This window comes from Coturnix japonica, chromosome 2 (genome assembly GCF_054131305.1).
Source record: "Coturnix japonica strain WE chromosome 2, WE-NBRP24, whole genome shotgun sequence".
Classification (NCBI taxonomy): Eukaryota; Metazoa; Chordata; class Aves; order Galliformes; family Phasianidae; genus Coturnix; species Coturnix japonica.
The window spans coordinates 106,865,718-106,884,544 of NC_140664.1; the positions used below are offsets into that span (position 1 = coordinate 106,865,718).

The following is an 18,827-nucleotide window of genomic DNA, read 5'->3' on the forward strand; positions in this document are numbered from 1 at the left end:
TAATTTTTAAAATTTTTTTAATACTCAGTTACTTTTTTATGATGCTATAATTGTATACCAAAAAAAGAGAGAAAGCATATTGACAAAGTGTATATTCAGTGGAAGTATCTATGGAAACTAAAATAAACACCACATGGTCTTACTTAGTCCTACTTCTATGCATATTCCCATTGTAACTTGGCCAAAAGTTAATGATTTGTATTTATATATGTTTTTAAAAGATATCTGTTTGAAGATGAGAAGATGGCAAAATTAAGAAAAGCATGTTCTTAACAATATTCTGTTATGTGTCTGACATGGAAATGTGGATGAAGCAAAGGTGTGGCACTGAATTCCTCCATCTGGGAAAAATGGCACCCATGGACATTCATCAACACTTGCTGAATGCTTATGGAGACCAAACAATGCTAATGTTCATGCATATAGCACATAGGATCTTGTTCACTGCTGGCAAATATGAATAGCTAATGTTGGAGCATATGTCAAAAGATAGTGTTCTGAAGCTGATAGTCTGCCCTATAAAATAGTGCTTTGAGCACTTTCTATCTTTTGTAGCTTCTAGGAAAACAGTCCTGGAATATCACAGCTTTAATTTTAGGAATGTTGTCTTTCATATGTAGTATCACAAAAAAAAAAAAATAAATCTCAAATAGAAAATTATTCCCCTCCCTAAATCCAAATCAGCAGTCAAAATTATCAAACACAAACATTCTCATTTGGTTACCTCATTGGAATCAATTCCATTGTTGACAGACCACGTAGTTTGGAAATATTCAAGCATCCTTTGCTTTAGCTGCTGTGGCAGGTGGTGGACCCGTATAAAGTCTTTCAGATCCTTGGTTCTTGTGTGATAAAGGGACCACCTTGAGTACATCCTCTGAATTATGGCAGTCACATTTCCAAACACCAAGGCATGCATCAGAGCTAGGGAGGCAGAAATTATGTGCATTATAGAGAGACTTGTTGAGCATTAACATAACATAAAAGCTAAACACAATTTTCGTAGAAGTTTTATGATTAATAAATAAAATTTCTTTTCCATTAGAAATAATGCAGTAGTGTTCATATTATTATTCTTTTCCATTTTTTTCTGTGTGTCACTAATAGAGTCATGGGACAGGATAGAGTCACATCTGCTGCTATCTACAGAAGAATGTCCAAGTCAAATAAAGTCTATTGCCTAAGTGAAAAGAAAACAGATGAATATATGAAAGTAGGCATATTCAGGAAATAATAAGGAACTAAGAGGACAAGGATTAGAGTCAAATGAGCAGTTAACACCCAAATAGATAGTAATAGATTTCAGAGAATTCATGCAAAAATACACAACTACAGAGTATATATGAATCAAGACAGAATGTCATATACAGTGTGAAAATGTTTATCAGAAAGTTTTGTCATCCAGGAGTTTGTCTACAGTTGGAGAGTAGCTTGGGAATAAAAATACCAGAAGCAAAACTGAAGAAATGCCTGAAGACACAGATCACCTAGGTTTGCCTGTGCAGAAATCTGTTTGCTGATTATCAGCAGGAAAACTTACCACTATATTGTCAGTCATATGGTGTTGACCTGAGGTAAGTAACACACACATTTACAAATTGTTTATTGAAAAAACTGTTCAAGAGTTTGATTATTTCTCCTAAGGGACATCTATCTTTACAGTACTTGAAAGGGAGTAGACAGACTCCTCAGAGTAGCAAACAAATTGGCTTATAAATAAGACAAACAAAATGTTGACCTTGTATGGCAATTTACAAAAGTTGAGGGTAAACGGGAAGAGGTAAGGTTAGTAGTATGAAGAAAATACATGTTTTGATAGATAATCATTCTTTCTTGTGGTTGAAAAGGGCAGAAAATTCTTTGCTTTGGAGTGCAGAAAATTTACAGACTGAGTCCAACAAAAATATATAATACAAGTATTCAGCTAGGGCTGAAATAACTCAGCTAGGCTGAAGACAGTGTAGCACTGTGTTTTGAGTACATGATATTCACTTTTTAAAAGTGGGGAGGTATGAAACACTCGATTATGGATGCATAAGCAAAAATCGTGTCAATCTCCCATAGGTTTCAAGGTTAGGAGCTGAAAACCATAGGAATTTTGGCAATGTTATTATTGATGTAAGTATTATTAAGGACTGTGTTGTTATCTATCTTCGAATACATACACTGGAAGACAACTTATACTAATAATTTATTCCTGGCTGTAATAGTAATTAGATTTCTTTAGTAAATAATCACTGATCCACTTTATTTTCAGTAAAAAGTAATTCGTCCTCTAAAAGGAAGCAAAACAATTTAAAACTTATAGGAATCACATTTCATAAAGTGTACTTGGTTTAAATGTTAATCTAAGTTATTTTTTTCTTGCTTACGGATCAGAGGAACACCTTTGATCCCCAAAATGACTAGAATTATTAGGATGGGCCTCCAGTATCTCTAAATACAAAAGCATAAACACTTGGCTCAAAGATTATGTATAAAATTTAGAACACATACAAAACAATACAAAACAATTAGATCTGTAGGAAGACAAACCTGATTAATATTATACAAATGCTGGGTATGGTATCATAGGAATTTTGGTTAAATTTTACTAAGTAAATTTTGTCACCAACTGGAAGAAATAGAACAAAGGATAACATGTTTTATCCTCATAATAGTGTTTGTCTTATGGTAAGATTAAGTAAGTGAATAAGTGAGAATTTATTCCAAAAGAAAGTGATGCATATTAAAAACTATTGCCAAACCAAATCATACTACCCATTCTACATGAAATTTCATAATAAATAATAATAATAATAATAATAATAATAATAATAATAATAATAATAATAATAATAATAATAATAAATAGTAATAATAAACTAATGCTTTGGTATGATTACTTTAAAAAAAACTCTATTTTCCTCAAGAGTTTTTATTTTCCTCACTTTCCACTAGGAAATCTTAAGATTAAATATAAGACAAAAGCTCACACCAAAGTATGCCTCAAGAAATGAAAATACATTATACTCTAAAGTATACAGAGGAGCATTTTCCTCCTAATAGATTTCAGAGCAGTGCCAACTCCTTCATGTTTCCCTGGTAGGCTGATTTACTCAAATGTAATCTAAAATAAATTTTGTGGGGAAAACATCTGCAAAAGAGATTGCCCTTCTTTCTTACCTGAATGTATCAAGTTTCCTGTTGCCTCCCAGGTGTCAAGGCATTCTTCTGCTGCCCTTGAATAGACCTTACACTTTTTGGTTCACTCTTACTACATTTAGTTGACTTTATTCAGTGCACAAGCATATTATATCTAACACTCAGTAATATAAGAAATGGAAAAGAAATTTTGTTACCTTGATTAAATAGAAGTTACTTTTAGATTCTATTCTAATAGGTTTGAGAAAGCTCTTCCATATGAAAGTGAATTAAATATTCATCATTTCCTTACTCAGAATATCTCTTGATTTCTTCATAGTAATAGTAATAGTAATAGTAATAGTAATAGTAATAGTAATAGTAATAGTAATAGTAATAGTAATAGTAATAGTAATAGTAATAGTAATAGTAACAGTCTCGTATGGGTTGGAAGGGACCTTAGAGATCATTGAGTCCAACCCCTGGGATTCGAGCCTCTGTGTAGCAGAGTGGCACTTCTACCACTTGCGCCACAAGGGGATTCAAACACCCGGGCCCCGGTGTTACAATGCGGCATTCCTACCACCTGAGCCACCGGGGCACACTAATGAATACTTCTTCCTTCATACCAAAAGATTTTATGTAGTAAAAACCACAATGCATTGTATTTTAAAGCTGCATAACATTATGCCACTAGCAAAAGTAATTAATTAATTGTCTGGTTTTTGTGATATTGTCAAAATTGTTGAATGTTTCATTATATCATTTCACTCATTTTCAGAATAGAGAAAAATGGAAATAATTCACTGAGCATTTTTAACACTAACAGATGTTGAAAACATATCTTTTGCAGGTTATTCATCATGTTCCCTGTATTCCAAGTTTAAAAGTGTCAATTTAATTTTGGCCAAGAAAATTTATGCTGCAAAACTAGCAACCAATGCCTTGCAAACAAACCTTCTAGTAACACTGGGTGGTGAAAATAGCTACTAGTATGTCCAGAAAAATTAGAAAAAGCATGAAGGGATCATTTACCCTTTGTAGCCACAGTGACATATTTGAGATGTGATGTATGTACTATAAAGCAGAACATCTATTTTCTTATTTATTTATTGAGTGGGAAGTGGAAGAGCAAGGTTAAAAAGAACTTTGCAGGCACCTTCTCCACTGGCTTGGGCTTATTAAGCTCTGCAGGTGCCTCTAGCTCATGAGTGTGCCAAGGTTCCTGAGCAGGAATTGACGATAGCACTGAGTAATCAATATTAGTTTACAGATTTAACTAAGAGCTCCAGGTATACTGCAATTTTGAATCAAATCTGAAGTACAGATGTGGAAAAATTTATTTAGTAATAAATGAACTGCTTTTTCCTTACACTGGAGTCACTTGCGGCTCACCCAACATTTCACCTATCTCTGTTTTGTCTCTTCTGCTTCTCTCTGGGATGACCCTTCAGATATGGATACATTACAGTGCACGATCAGATTCACATTTGGACTGTCATCCTCCCTTTGCCATTTTTCTCAGGGCTGTTGTGGGAACTGGAGTTCAGCATGCACTTATTATTTGACTGACTGGGATTGTATTGGGCACATAATCAAAAGGCAGATGCTCCCTTGTGCACCCTTAGCACTCACTAATAATAGGGTGAGTTTGTATTGTATTGGATGATGACTTCTGTTGCTATTCAAGGCTTGGAGACAAGCCTGCATGACAGAGTTTATTCAGTTTAAAACAATAATATATTTTCCCTTCTTTTTGTTATTAAAAATTAATGATTCTGTTTGTCCTTAAATTAAAACCTGTCAAAGTTTCTGCTCTTATTTTACTTCCTCTATCCCCAAAACAATTTATATGATGCTTAGCATTGTACCTACCTCCTATGAGCATTGTGCAAATGGAGAAGATCTTTTCAGCATCAGTATTGGCTGAAACATTTCCAAACCCAACACTTGTGAGGCTGCTGAGGGTGAAATATAGGGCAGCTATATAGGCACTTCTGATTGATGGGCCTCCTAGTGTATTATTGTCATAGTAAGGAGACTCTATTCGTTTTCCTAACTCATGAAGCCAACCTGGAAAACAAACCGTAAAAGAAATAGCTAAGGAATAATGAAAGCACAAATACTACACACTTCCACAAAAGCACAGAAAAGGAAAGATCATCACATAATAACACTGTCACAAGAATGCAACATTGATTGATTTGATTAATTCCATTAATAAATGCTTGGAAAGATTTCTGAGATTCTAAGATTAAATTCTTATAATAATAATTAGATATTTAGATTATGCATTTAGAGCCTTTACATGTTTATATTCACAACAGAAAAGATTCAGATGGCTAAACACAACATACAAAACCATTATTAATTTCCTGAAGATGAGATTCAGAATTTTTGGTAAGTATTTATTAGATAACCAGTGTAATGTTTCTTTTCATTTCACTAAATGAGTGTATGAACTATGAACGCTGCAGAAAGTAAGTAGTACTAAGTACTGCCTCGTAGATATTAAAAAACAAACAAACAAAAAAAAAACCACACACACACACACACACAAAAAAAAAAACCACACCAAAAAAAAAAAAAAAGGAAAAAAAGAAAAAAGAAAAGGGAAAAAAAAGATGAAAGTACAATTGGTGAAAAATATATTATTCCCTCAATGAATTGCATAAATGTCATGCTTTGCAAAACTCGGGACAAAAAAAGAAAGTCTAAAATCAATTCTCATGCTCATTTTTGTGCATTATAATGTTTGCTTGGTGGAGTGGAGAATTCTTCTTGGATATTCAGGTATAATCATCACAATTAAGTGTTCTTAGTGTATTTTTTGAAGAAGTGGTAGGGCTCTCCTTGTATTATGCTGAGAGCTTCAGTAATTATGTCCAGACATGCATGCATGGAAAGACTGAATCACATTCTGAAGCTTACTTTCTTCTCCCAGTTCACTCAGAATACATTTATTTATTTGGATAAGATGCAGCGCATACCAGGGAACCACTCCTGTACATACTATTTGCAAAAGTAGGTGATACATTTTAAGTTTTTCCAGTGTTTCCAATTATATGGGAGGAAATGTTTGTAAGTATTTACCCCCTAAGCCAGGCTGTTTGAGTTTCTGCTGCAACTACACAGTGCGTTTCTCAACAGTAGACTCTTGCACATATGCTTACAGAGAAAGCTAAGCCAGAAAGGCTGGATAATTTCAGCATAAGGTCTAGCCATAGCTGGTAGAGTCCATTAATCACATCCGGCTATTTTATATTTGTGGTTCCTAATTGCCTAAAATGAAAGAAGTACAGAAGTTGTAACTTAACTGATGATGGCAATCCAGCTATAAGGTAAGTAGTGTCAGCATGTACCAGCAGTAATTGCATGGGGAAGGCACAAGATTAGGCTTGCATCCTATCCACAGTTGTAGCAAATCATTAGAGCTGTCTGTGCAGCACAATTTGCTGAATGCTGTAAACAGCTTATGCGTGCATACAAACAATCAATACTTTAAGAATGAATACTGCAGTAACTTGAAGCAATTAATCAGTCTTGCAATTTCTGTGGTTTTATTATCAGGGTTGCATTGATGCCCTAGTTTTCTGCTGGTTTGGATCTCCTTTCTGCTTCCTACTGCAGTGTTATCTCACAGAAACACCATTTCTTCAACAATGATATGGTCCTTAATATAGCTGATTTCACTTCTGTGCCTGCATAAAAGAATGTAAACCCATACATTAAAGAACAAAAGCCTAATACATTTCCTGATAGAGAGTAGTTGGAGTTAATAAAAGTCTGTCTAAACCTGACATACAGGACTACCATTGTATATTTCAATAGTAGGTTTGAAAGCCTTAGGAAAACATCTGCAAACCAGCCCTTTTTGCTTTCTTACATGGGTATGTCTTACCAGACATACAGTGCACATAAATAATCACAAAATTGAGAAAAATTAAATAAATTATTTTAAATAACTGTAGCTGGTGTGTGGATACTGAAATAATATCCCTTAGGAGAAAATTGCTTTCCTGGTAATCTTGTAAAAGCTCCCAGTTCTTGGCCTCTGTACTCCTACCTTTCTGTTCTTTGCTATCACTTTCACTATTACAAAGATTCATAATGCAGCTAATTTAAAGTTTCTTCACCTCATTTTTAGCAACCAAACAATAAACAAGCCCCAAACAGAAAAAATAAGCTGAAAAAATATCCTTTGAATTGAAACATATTCAGCCATTTGTCATGATGTCATTTATAAAGAGATTATAAATTTTAACACAGATGTCTGTGTTTTTTATGCCTGCAAATCTAAGTTTCAGCAAATGTCTCGGAGTCATTAAAGAAAACGTAGACGAGAAATTATCACCAAAACACATTTTATAATGAAAATCAACATGTGCCTTGAGAACTATGTTAACTCCCACTGCAGCAGTCCCAGTTCACTATTGACAGCTTCTCATTTCAGATCTATAGTCAGGCAACAAGTTGATGCAGGTGTGTATGGGAAAAAATAATAGCCCTTCAATATGTGGCAGTACACTCAGATCTACACAAGGTCTTTGCATATGCCAATTGGGAAAGAATGGGCAAATTCTGCTGCAATGATCTCATTAATGCCAAATTTTTAGCTTATATATTTGCTGCTTCCATGAAATATTAACCTGCTCAAAACATATCTTAAGACAAAGCATTTGTGAAAATAAAAGAAGTAAGTAAATACCCTGCTTACAAAAGTATCAATATCTGTTTGGGTTTTTTTTTGTTTCTTTTGTTGTTTTTTTTTTGTCTCATTCACTTCCATCAGCTATCTATGTTGCTTCTTCAGAATGCATTTCTTTGTGCCACAGTTGAAGATGATTTAAAAGGAGCAAAACAGATATAATATTGTATCTAAAATAAGACGATACTGTTGTTCTATTGTTTTATATTTTTTATATAATAATATCACTTTTACTATCATAATAAACTATAAACTAATGTATTATAAACTAATTTATTCTATCTCCTAGAACCCTAATTGTCATTTGACATTACCTTTGCTATTTAAACAGCTTTCAATGAAATTTCCATAGCTGATCTAGTTCTTACTAAGTGCATTGAAAATAAAATATATAAAACCAAATTATTTTACTTCTTGAGTGTGCATGACTGAATTATTAAAAAACATTGCCTCTGCTCTTACGATTATAACTTATTTATAGTATTCTTCTAAATGTCCTTAAAGCCTTTTTTAATCCTGCCTAGCCAAAATATTTTTGACAACAACACCGTTTGCATTTTTTTCTGAACTATTAATACATTATACAGCAGCAATCAAACTGCTTAATCCCATGGAACACAGCTGTTATCCTTTCATTGTCACAAAATCTATAATTTCTTTGCAGGTTTGATCTATTGTGGAATTATGCTTGTCATATTAGGAGAGGCGCACAAGCACCAGAGCAGATGGTTTTAGGATTAAAGACCCCAAGAGATGACAGGAGTAATCATACTTCCAACCACACTTTTCTTTGCATTTCAAATAGAAAAGCCCAGCATCCTGTAAGTGTCATACAGATGCAGGTTCTAGACTGTGAAAATGTGACCACATCATCTTTGCTACATAGCATAGTTGCACACTAGTAAAGCATGAAACATGAGTACTTACTTTTTTCAAAAGAAAGATCTTGATGTGCACCTATATGGCATGTTGGCAGCCTGAGGCTACAAAGGACAAAATCTGGCTTGGAGGTTATGTTTGAAGAAAGGATCTAGCTGGCTTTCAAAAACAAATACAAGTTCAATGGCAGTACATGAGAGAGAGACTTAGAAGACTTCTGTATCAGTACAATACACATAACCATAACAACTGCATGACAATGAGGAGCTGTTGGGAATAATCTACTACCTTTGGTCTTTGTTAACACACTTTCCTGCATACAGCAGAAATTTAAAATAAGAAAGAAAACAGATTTGATAAACAAAATACACTGACAATTTTCTCAAGAACCTCTGCCTAAAATTATGAAAATAAAGTAATTCCAAAAGGAATTTAATAATTTGTTTTCTTATTTTTATTTCATTATAAAATTTGACCTTTAGAGTCACATCCCTTATTACAATAAGTTTAAATATTTTTTCTTACACTAGAAAAACATGACAAGGGTATGAGGGAAACTTATAATGTGAGTTACCAGAGGAACACCCGTTACAGTCAAATCCACATTGTCAAATTCTGTGGAGGGAAATCCTTGACATGAAATAAGAAGAAAATAAATAGATTTAACCTGGACAATATGAAAAAGTTTTATCTCAACTGCCTGTGGCTGGATAAGTGTGGTAGGGGCATGCAAGACAATTCAAGGCTACTCTCTTGCATTCTAGGATGAGAGCCCAGGTATGTGATGTGCTGCCTGGGATGTGCCATCCTTGGAAGAATTATGGAGACTAATGCTTCAGATAGATCAAAGCAAGGCAAATATACCTACCCTCTACACTCTGCAGTATCACTTTTATCTTTCTCTGTGTAACTTTAACAATGTAGTTTTTTAAAATGTATGTTTAAACCTTTCCTCCAATATTGCTTTATCTGAGTCATAATACCAATGTGGTCCATTCGTTCTACATATTTATCCAGATAATGAATGGTTAACTATGTTAACTTTGTACAATCAGATTATACTTAACATGCTCAGCGGACATGTAAGTGCCAACAGAAAAAGGTACATGGATACTACCACAGCAGAATCTGCAGAATATTTTCTACAGATGTATATAAACGTTCTGCTTGATGAATGGTCACGTTACAGATGGTAAAAAAAAAAACAAACCAAAAATCCTTCTAATGTGTAGTCAAAGAGGAAAAAGTGCCCCCTTTCCTATCAACTATACTATTAAGTAGATAAAATCCTTGGCAGGGAGTGAAAAAACTTATAAGAAGATTTTATGTTTCTGATCTGAGATGGTTATTTCTTGAAAGCGTAGTGCACAAATCAAAATAAAGCTCACATACATGTAAATGCTGCATATTTATGTCACTATGTGAAATTATTAACAGAATATTCTGGGGATCTCTCAAATGATGACAATGAAAGCAAACGTAACATTTTGGAAAGAAATTATTTCTAAAATTATTTATGAGGATTAATGAGCAGTAAATTTTAAGATTATTGTCATAATAGAAGTCGACAGTAGGAATGGATAGATTCAATAAAAATGCCACTTATCCTGTATTGCAGAGAAACTGGACAGAATTTTTATTACATCTTTACTAAATTAACAAATGAAGGAAGATTTCCAAGAGCCAAATCCAAGCCAAAAAGATGATCCGAACAACGCTGCTATATGAGATATATCTTTGTCTCTCTCTTGCTTCTTTATTAAGGACCAAAGTTTTGAAGAAATGTCAGCTAAAATCATAATACTCTATTGGACTTTGGGAATTCTATCATTGATTTCTGAGGAGACCTGATAGCAGCCTTTCAATGTATAAAGGAGAGCTATAGGAAGGAAGGAGATAGACTCTTTAACATGGTCTGCTGCAATAAGACAAGGGGAAATAGTTTCAAAAAGGAATCTAGGACATGAGGAAGAATTTTTTTACAAAAAGAATGGTGAGACAGTGGAGCAGGTTGCCCAGGAAGTGGTGGAATCCCCATCATTGGAGAAATTCAAGGTCAGGCTGGACAGGGTTTTGATCAACCTGATCTAGCCATAGGTGCCTCTGATTGTTGCAGGGGAGGTGGACTAAATGACCTCTATGGGTCCTTTACAGTTCAAATGATTCTGACTCTGTGATTCAAGCATATGTGACATCATCAAGAAAAAATTTTGTACTTAGGCAATTAGGCAATCAGAATAGAAAAAGAAAGAAAAAATTTGAGGATTCATGGATACTCTATTGCTCCATAAAGCTTCTGCAGTAATGATATACCAACTTCTGTACTCAGAATCATGTAAGCGAATGTTGCCTTCACACCTAGTCCCCTTGGAATGCCTGTCTCAGATGATGAAATAATCTTCGTAGATTCATTCAGCAGTGTTCTTGGGCTCTGATCTAGAGGCAAATGGCTCTTTCCCTAGATCTTAAGGGAAAGTTTTTAACCTGCCTAACAATAACCATGGAGTTTTCCAAACTAAATGCATAGCTCCCCTGATAATGGCATCTTTAGATACAACTTTAACATTTTTCAGTTATCGAAAATAAATTTAATTTGAAGAGTGGCATCCTACGTAATTCTTCTGTAAGGCTGACTAATACTCTTTGCAAATAAATTGGTTGTATTCCTAATTGAATATATACTTAGAAGCTACTGTACAAATAATTACATACTGTAGAACTTTAACTCACGTAACTTGAAAAAGTCATAACAAGATATTGACCCATTGTACTCAGAGAAAATTAAGTTTTCATGGCACAATAAATATTTAATGAACTCAGTCGTTTCAGACAGAAGAGGTGCTCAATCACGGGATAAATAGAGGAAAGAATCTTCTAAGATCTAATTGCAATGTTGTTAATAGCAGCAAAAACACAGCTGAGCCCACAGAATTGCCAAAAAACTGATAATTAAGTTTTAATTATTTGACAGACTTCTGCTCTAAATTGACCATGAGACAACTGCAAATATCATTGCTTACAATAAGAAAGCAAAATTTCTATATTCTTATTAAAATTAGTTAAAATTGATGTGCTTTTGGGCATACCAAGAACATTCCTCAGTAGGAAGCATTAAATCTTTTGTCATCAGCAACGTACTGTCCATTAAATAATTTATATTTTCATTTTGGAAGGTCAGTACAAGGAGAGATACTTTTCATCCTACAGGGAGCTTATAATTCACCTAGTTAGAGAAAGTACCAAATTTATGGATTACACAGTCATTTCCAAAGTAGTCTCTGGTTGTCTCCAGGACATGTTTGCGGCTTGTCATTGACAGTGGACATGCCTGATGTGAAACACTTATAATATCAGAATTCTATAAGTAAGCAATTAGAAAGATATCTTTAAAAAAATATTTGGTTTGTTACAAGCAAGAAGGCTGGAGCACTTCCACCCAGTGTAAACACTGCACAAAGCACAGTGTACCTCGTTTAAAAACAACACATTTCAAGACTTAGATTCTTCCCAGAATCTAATCATGCTCATGCATTAAATATTTTCATTACTAGATGTACTCCTAACTTATTTTTTTCTGTGAAATAATGTTTTGTTCCTCTACTTTTCCTGGACTTATTCTTGACTTGACAAATCCCCAAGGATGAGTCCAGACACAGTTCAACAGACAGCCCCAGATGTTTCTGAAAGTGCTAAACAGTTTGAATGAATTAGCTACTTACATTTCTTCTTCAACGTAATTCTAAAAACTCTTTTTTTAAAGAGATTATTTCATATCAACTGGTATAGTATATTCTGCTGGGAGAAGAAAGAAGAGATGGAACTGGGATGGGAGGAGACATGTCCCTTTGAGTGGAGCTCTGAGTTGGTCTCTAGAAAGTTAGCCCTGTATAAGATTAAGGCAGTTAAAACTGTTAACTATTAAAAATGGTCTTCCAGGATCATTTATCAAGTGGGATGGAAAAGAAATGGCTGAATTTGCCTTGTTTGGTGAGCTAGCCTGAAGCTGACTGGGAAGGCTTTGGATTACTTGTCCCTTTTAAATGCCAAACTTGCTACCATTGAGCTAGAGTTTGTGTTTCTGAGGCATGCAGCCTGTGTTGCATAGCTGAATAAACAATTCAGAGCTCTTTTTTTTTCATACTGATGAGGAACCCTCCAGTACAAGTTTACCATATTATGACACAATAATTATTTCAGTTAAAATAGAGATGTATTTATTCTCAGATTGAAACCTGACTCTACCACATATATGGTTCTGCTTTAAGAGCTAATTCGGAAGATTTACAAGGAACACATTTGCCGTGGCATTTTATCTATCTAAACATGCTTACTGTTGCATAGAATTTCCAGTTTAAATGATATGTGCACCTGCATTACTGTAGAACTAGGTCATAAGTTGTTTGGTTTCATATATCAAGTAGATAAATGTTGAAAAGAAACATTCCTGAATCTCTTTTTCTATAAGTATGCACAGATCTTCTCAATGGTAATTTGTCAGATGGCTATATTTGGATACGTGGGAGATTTAGTCCTTCTTCCTTCTGCAAGCAGGCAGATTTTTTCTGTTCTACACTTGAACAGACCAGGCAGTGATATTTACAATATCCACTTTTATGACTGTGTCAGTTAATACATTAAAACTACTGTATATAATTAAATATTTTAATGAATGTCTTTTTGTAGTTATTATTATTCTTGCTTGCCAAGGATAAGGAAAGTTTTGTGTTTTGTATTTTTTTAAACTGAAATAAATTAGCAACATAATTAACACCTTTTTGACATCATATAATATTGTTTTTTAGGGTATAGGTAAAATATACAAGGCTATATAAACATATAGCTAATTTAAGAAATAAAAGTGCAAATGTATTGTTGGAAATATATAAACCATTTGCAAATCTTCTACTTCAGGGAGATGCCACTTATCAAAGAGTCTCAACACTTAATATTGCTGTTCCTTAGACAAACTAGCTGCTACTGTCCTTTTGCAGGCTATCAAATGCCTTGCAGCTAAACTTGGAATTAGAAATGTTAGTGCTTCTAGTCTACTTGGTGAAAAGAGCATGTCTATCTATGTCCTCTTTGCTTCCCTGTGCTCCATCAGTCTGTACCCATCTGTTAGAGTTTTTCTTACCTCAGATTTAGAATTTAATAACCTTTTGGGCAAGAACAGCCTTTTTATTCTGTATTAATTGAGCAATAGAGACAAGAGGGTCCTGACCCATAACTAGGATCCCAGCTGCTGTTCCAATACAATTAACAGGAATGACATTTTTTAAAAGCTGTCAGCTAACATGTTAGAGACCTGCTTTCAGTTTTATGCGTTCAGAGTCCAATTCTTGAAGAAAAAAGGTTTGAGCTATTACAGGTGTACATTTTTCTTTCATTTAAAAAGTTACATTACCTTCTTTCAAATAGCAATATAGATTACATTAGGATGAAAAGTTTATTATAAAAAAATATATATTTACAAGCTAACCCAACAAAACCTGTGAAGGTCAGTTTTATGCCCTTCCTCCTACTTGCCGTCTTTAACACTTCAGCAATCAACAAATTTCAGCAACTTCTACCTGTTCAAATGCAGCCTCCCACCACTGTAAAACAAGCACAGATGCCTCAGTACAGAAGTTACTTCATATAGTAGGCCTAATTACAAATGAAAGGGATGTTGCTGAGTTGCAATAATACCATACTGGTTTTCATATGGCTACCCTGCATAATCAGTAGGGAGGTCAATCCAGGTCAATAAAGACTGTTTGAGTTAACATGACCTTCATTTCTCCTTGTCTTCCACACTAATAGCATCCATGCTAATTAGGTAACAGCTAATATGCTAACTCTCAACACAGTCCTATCTTACCTACTTCATAGATTTCAAAATATAATCTGGAGTCTTTTGCTTACTAATATAAGAGTGGTTGAGTTTCTTTCCTGAATAGCATACTGCCCTAACAAGGCAGTCATATGATAAACACTAAATTAACTATTGTCTTTATTGTTTTTATGTTTACATATGTTTTTATTGCTTTACATATGAACTTGGTTACATAGAAATATTTCATTGACTCTTGCCTTTTCATAATGTTTTAATACTTGAATATAGAGGATTAATAAGTGAATTTTTTTTTTCTATGTGATTTTATCTGTAAGTTGATTTATTTGTAAGTTAATATCCAAATATATTTAGCTTTTGTGAAGGAAGAGTCAACAACAGTGGGTATTTTATTCCAGAGTGTATCTTAATATAATAGCTAATCAATGTAATGATGATATGGCATGTAAAAAGGAATAAAAATGAAAGCGAGCAAGGATGGATACTCCTTGCTGGAGCAAGCCATTTCCTACCAATTTATTGCCGGTGATAGTACTATTTTAGCTAGGTGGCTGGACTAGCTAAACCCCAGAAGTTCTTTCCAGAAGAAAATACACACATTGGAAGTACCACACTTAAGGGTTAAAGAGTCTGATGTCATTTCTTATTGACTAAATCATGCTTGCAACTTTCAATAAACTATGCACTATTTCTATTACAGAAGCCATGTGGAAAGTTCATGGTGATATTTTACCTCCTGGGACTATTCTCCTGTGGGGTGTATATCAAGTAGATTTTCCTTTATGCACTTCAAATTTCTATTTTGCTCATAGCAATTGGTCCAGATGATACAGCTTTTCCACTGAGATAAAAATGTGGAACTCATGAACAATATAAAGGTGATTTGCAGTTAGCAACAGAAGGACATTTTTTGACTTTGTGAAATATCAAAAAGCTTCATCCACAATCCAAATTTTCACCTAATAACACTTAAAAATTGTCCAAAACTTTTATCTTAAGTAGAAAACTCTGGGAATGTTTTAACAACTGCATGAAAACTTCACAATATTTTTAATAGGGTTCTTTCATCCCTATTTTTTCTTGACTGCAATTCCAATGGGCTATTTAAGTCCTGGGGCATTTTGGGATAACTGATTAGTTCAGTCAGAAGTTATGGTATGGCCTGAAAAGGAAAATGTAGTTTAATCAGGAACTGAGCCCATAGAAAAGAACAGCGGGAAAGAAATACATAATAAAACTGACTAAACACTCAAAGCAGTTGAGATACAGATTAATGTTGAACTTAACACAAGGAGAATGTTTCTGTTTGGTTCAGGAAAAATACTTTGGTTTACCTAAAATGTTGCTTTGAGTATTCAAATGCAAAATTAAATTATTTCCACATAACTAGTTTTTTAAGTATATTTTAAAATTTAAAATTTATTTTATGCTTGTTTATTAAAAAAGCCCTTTTCTAGAAAATACGGATAAATTATATTTACAGAAGGCAGAAAAGTAGGGCCACATTTTCAGAAATACCTTTATGAGGCCTTGTTACATAAGCATAGGTCTTTGTACAGACTGGCCATGCCCATTTCCAGCATATGGCAATGTAATTACAGTTATATGCATAAAACTCCTTTTTAGAAGTTATGTTTCTCAGTGTCTTGTCTAATAGACCGACAAACAATTTAAAAATGATGTGCCTTTACTGGTATTGTATAAAAAAATGTAATTTAGGTTGCAGGCTTAGGATTTTTAATAGGAAAAGGCTGAATTTTCTCTTTAAAACAAGATGAACTTTCCTTAATTATACTTATTAAAAATGTAATGTAATCAGATAAAAGTAATATTACTTCCATATTTCCCATTTTGAGTTTCTCCAAATCATATCTCAAATCTAGCATTTGACACTGGAATTATTTTAATAATTCAGTTAAAGTATCATATTGCAAAGAAATATAAATAGAAATTTGAAATTCTTAATTGGAAATAATATATTAATTAGAAATAAATTTTCAGCCAGATTAAATTAATAACTCCCAATATCCAAAATTCACAGGTAAACAGATGTATGTATATTCCACACAACAAAGAACCTTCAGTAGAGGTCAATAGAGCATTATACTTCACTTTCCTAAATTGAAGATGTCAGTACTTATTCCAGATACAACTATGTATATATATTATTTTCCTTGCTTAGAGCCATATCTTCCAACTTAAAAAGGACCATAGATACAAAGTCACAGATTCTGTTATCACTGACATCATAATGACAAAATAACAATAATCAGAAACATAATTGATCAGACAAAAAGAGTTTAAAATCAAACATTCAGGCACAGAGATGACAGATTGAAATGAACATTTGATTGGAGTGGGTGAATGATACCCTATGCAATTTAGTCAGCAGGAAGTTCATCCCTCCCTGAAAGGATTCATAAATCTACACATGCCATTTCTAATCTGATGAATGAGTGTATTTGGAGCAGTGAAGCTAGCCCAATATTTTATGCTAGAATACAGAATTTTAGCCAGGATGTTAATCCTCATTACTACAGATGCAAGACTGAACAAACACAAATAAACTACCAGGATGCTCAACACTTCCATATTTACCAGTTTGGATCAATACTATTTGAGGAATTTAGATGATAAATTCCATTATGTGGTACATACAGTTCCTCAGTACTGACAAAACAATCTTGTAACTTCTCTGCAGATGAAGCGAGATATATAAACCCTCAGGGAAAGGGACTGAAATTAAAACCCTATTTTCCATATTGCCTTCTGGTTCTACTTGGATGCTATGCACCTCATTCTGCACCAAAATCTTCTGTTCACTGCCCTGAGAGATGATTCAGGGAATAAATTCTTAGCTGGAAGCAAGGCACCTGAGTCCATTTAAGTTGCCATTGGAACTGTGTGATAGACAGAGTAGGTGGGGACAGTGTTCTGTTGCAGAGTAGGTGAACTACACTGGTTCAGTTATGGTTGAGGTCTTGTTTTCAAAAATGCAATAAATTACAATTAACACACATTTCTTACACTTAATAAAAATGTGAAGGGGAATAGTTCAACATACACTATTCAAAACAGCATAGATCCAATAAAGACACTGTAACATAGTCTGACATCAGCAAATCCAATAGAAATGAGAGACAGTGTGTTGGAGTCAGAGGATTTACAGTGGAGGGATCAGTCAGGCACCTACACACAGTTAATCCTCTATTTTGTGTCTGTTAACTGAAAATTGATCTTATTTCTTCATCCTGTGTCTTATTGAAACATCTGTTTCATGCATGAGAATTAGTGCAGGGAACAACATGAAATTTAATAGCAAAAGATTTAAAAAATCTGGAGGAGAAAAGCAGGAAAGAATCCAGCAATCTCCGGAGAGTGGGAACAACCAGTCCAGCAGTCATGATTTCATCAGATATTACAGCTACACACAGAATGACAAAAGCTTGCTGACATAATGATTTCTAGTTCCTTAAAGCAGTACCCACACTGCATATTTTCCAAACACCCCACATAGTCAGTTAAAATATCGCTATTAGAGCTATACGTGGGAGCTTGATTTTAACATTGGTGCTTTTCTCAAGGCCATCACATTCTGACAATTCAAAAGTAATTTTTCTATGCACAACATATTTCTTATTTTGCCACATGGTTAAATTTGTGAATGTATCCATGATTTTAGATGAACTCCAATGACATTATGTTCTGAATAAAGGCAGGAAATAATATATATATATATTATATTATCTATCTATCTATCTATCTATCTATCTATCTATCTATCTATCTAATTTTTAAAAAATTAAAATAAAAAGAAAAAGGAAAAAAACTGAAAAAGAATGGAGAAATACAGAATATAAAGCAACAATAAAAAGGAAAAAAAATGGGAAAAAGGAGAAGAAAGAAAGAAAGAAAGAAAGAAAGAAAGAAAGAAAGAAAGAAAGAAAGAAAGAAAGAAAGAAAGAAAGAAAGAAAGAAAGAAAGAAAGAAAGAAAGAAAGAAAGAAAGAAAAGCTGCAAAGATGAAAAAAGAAAGTTTATAATTGCAATTGCAACCAGTGAGAACAAAGGAAATAAACTTTTTTGTTTTGAATATTTCCATGAGGAGAACTTTCATCACTCCCATTTCTCCAATCCAAATCCAAATTAAGGACCTCATCCTTTTAAATTATCTAGAGGAAGAGATACAAAGAACAAACTGTTTTGCCCACTAAAGTCAACACTGTGAGATCTGGGCTGTGGTGCACATTGGATAGCACAGCAAGTTCCAAAGAACAGTGTTACA

General features: G+C 33.8%; 1 protein-coding gene across 1 annotated transcript in view; it reads right to left on the reverse strand.

Annotated features, from left to right (window-relative positions):
- KCNH8 (potassium voltage-gated channel subfamily H member 8) overlaps nt 1-18,827 on the reverse strand; it is a 151,448-nt gene that overhangs the window by 36,284 nt on the left and 96,337 nt on the right. The window contains exons 8-9 of the mRNA XM_015854013.3: nt 4,999-5,196; nt 725-924 (exon numbers count right to left, since the gene is read on the reverse strand). Coding sequence (XP_015709499.2) covers nt 725-924; nt 4,999-5,196 — 398 coding nt within the window. The remainder of the gene's footprint in view (nt 1-724; nt 925-4,998; nt 5,197-18,827) is intronic.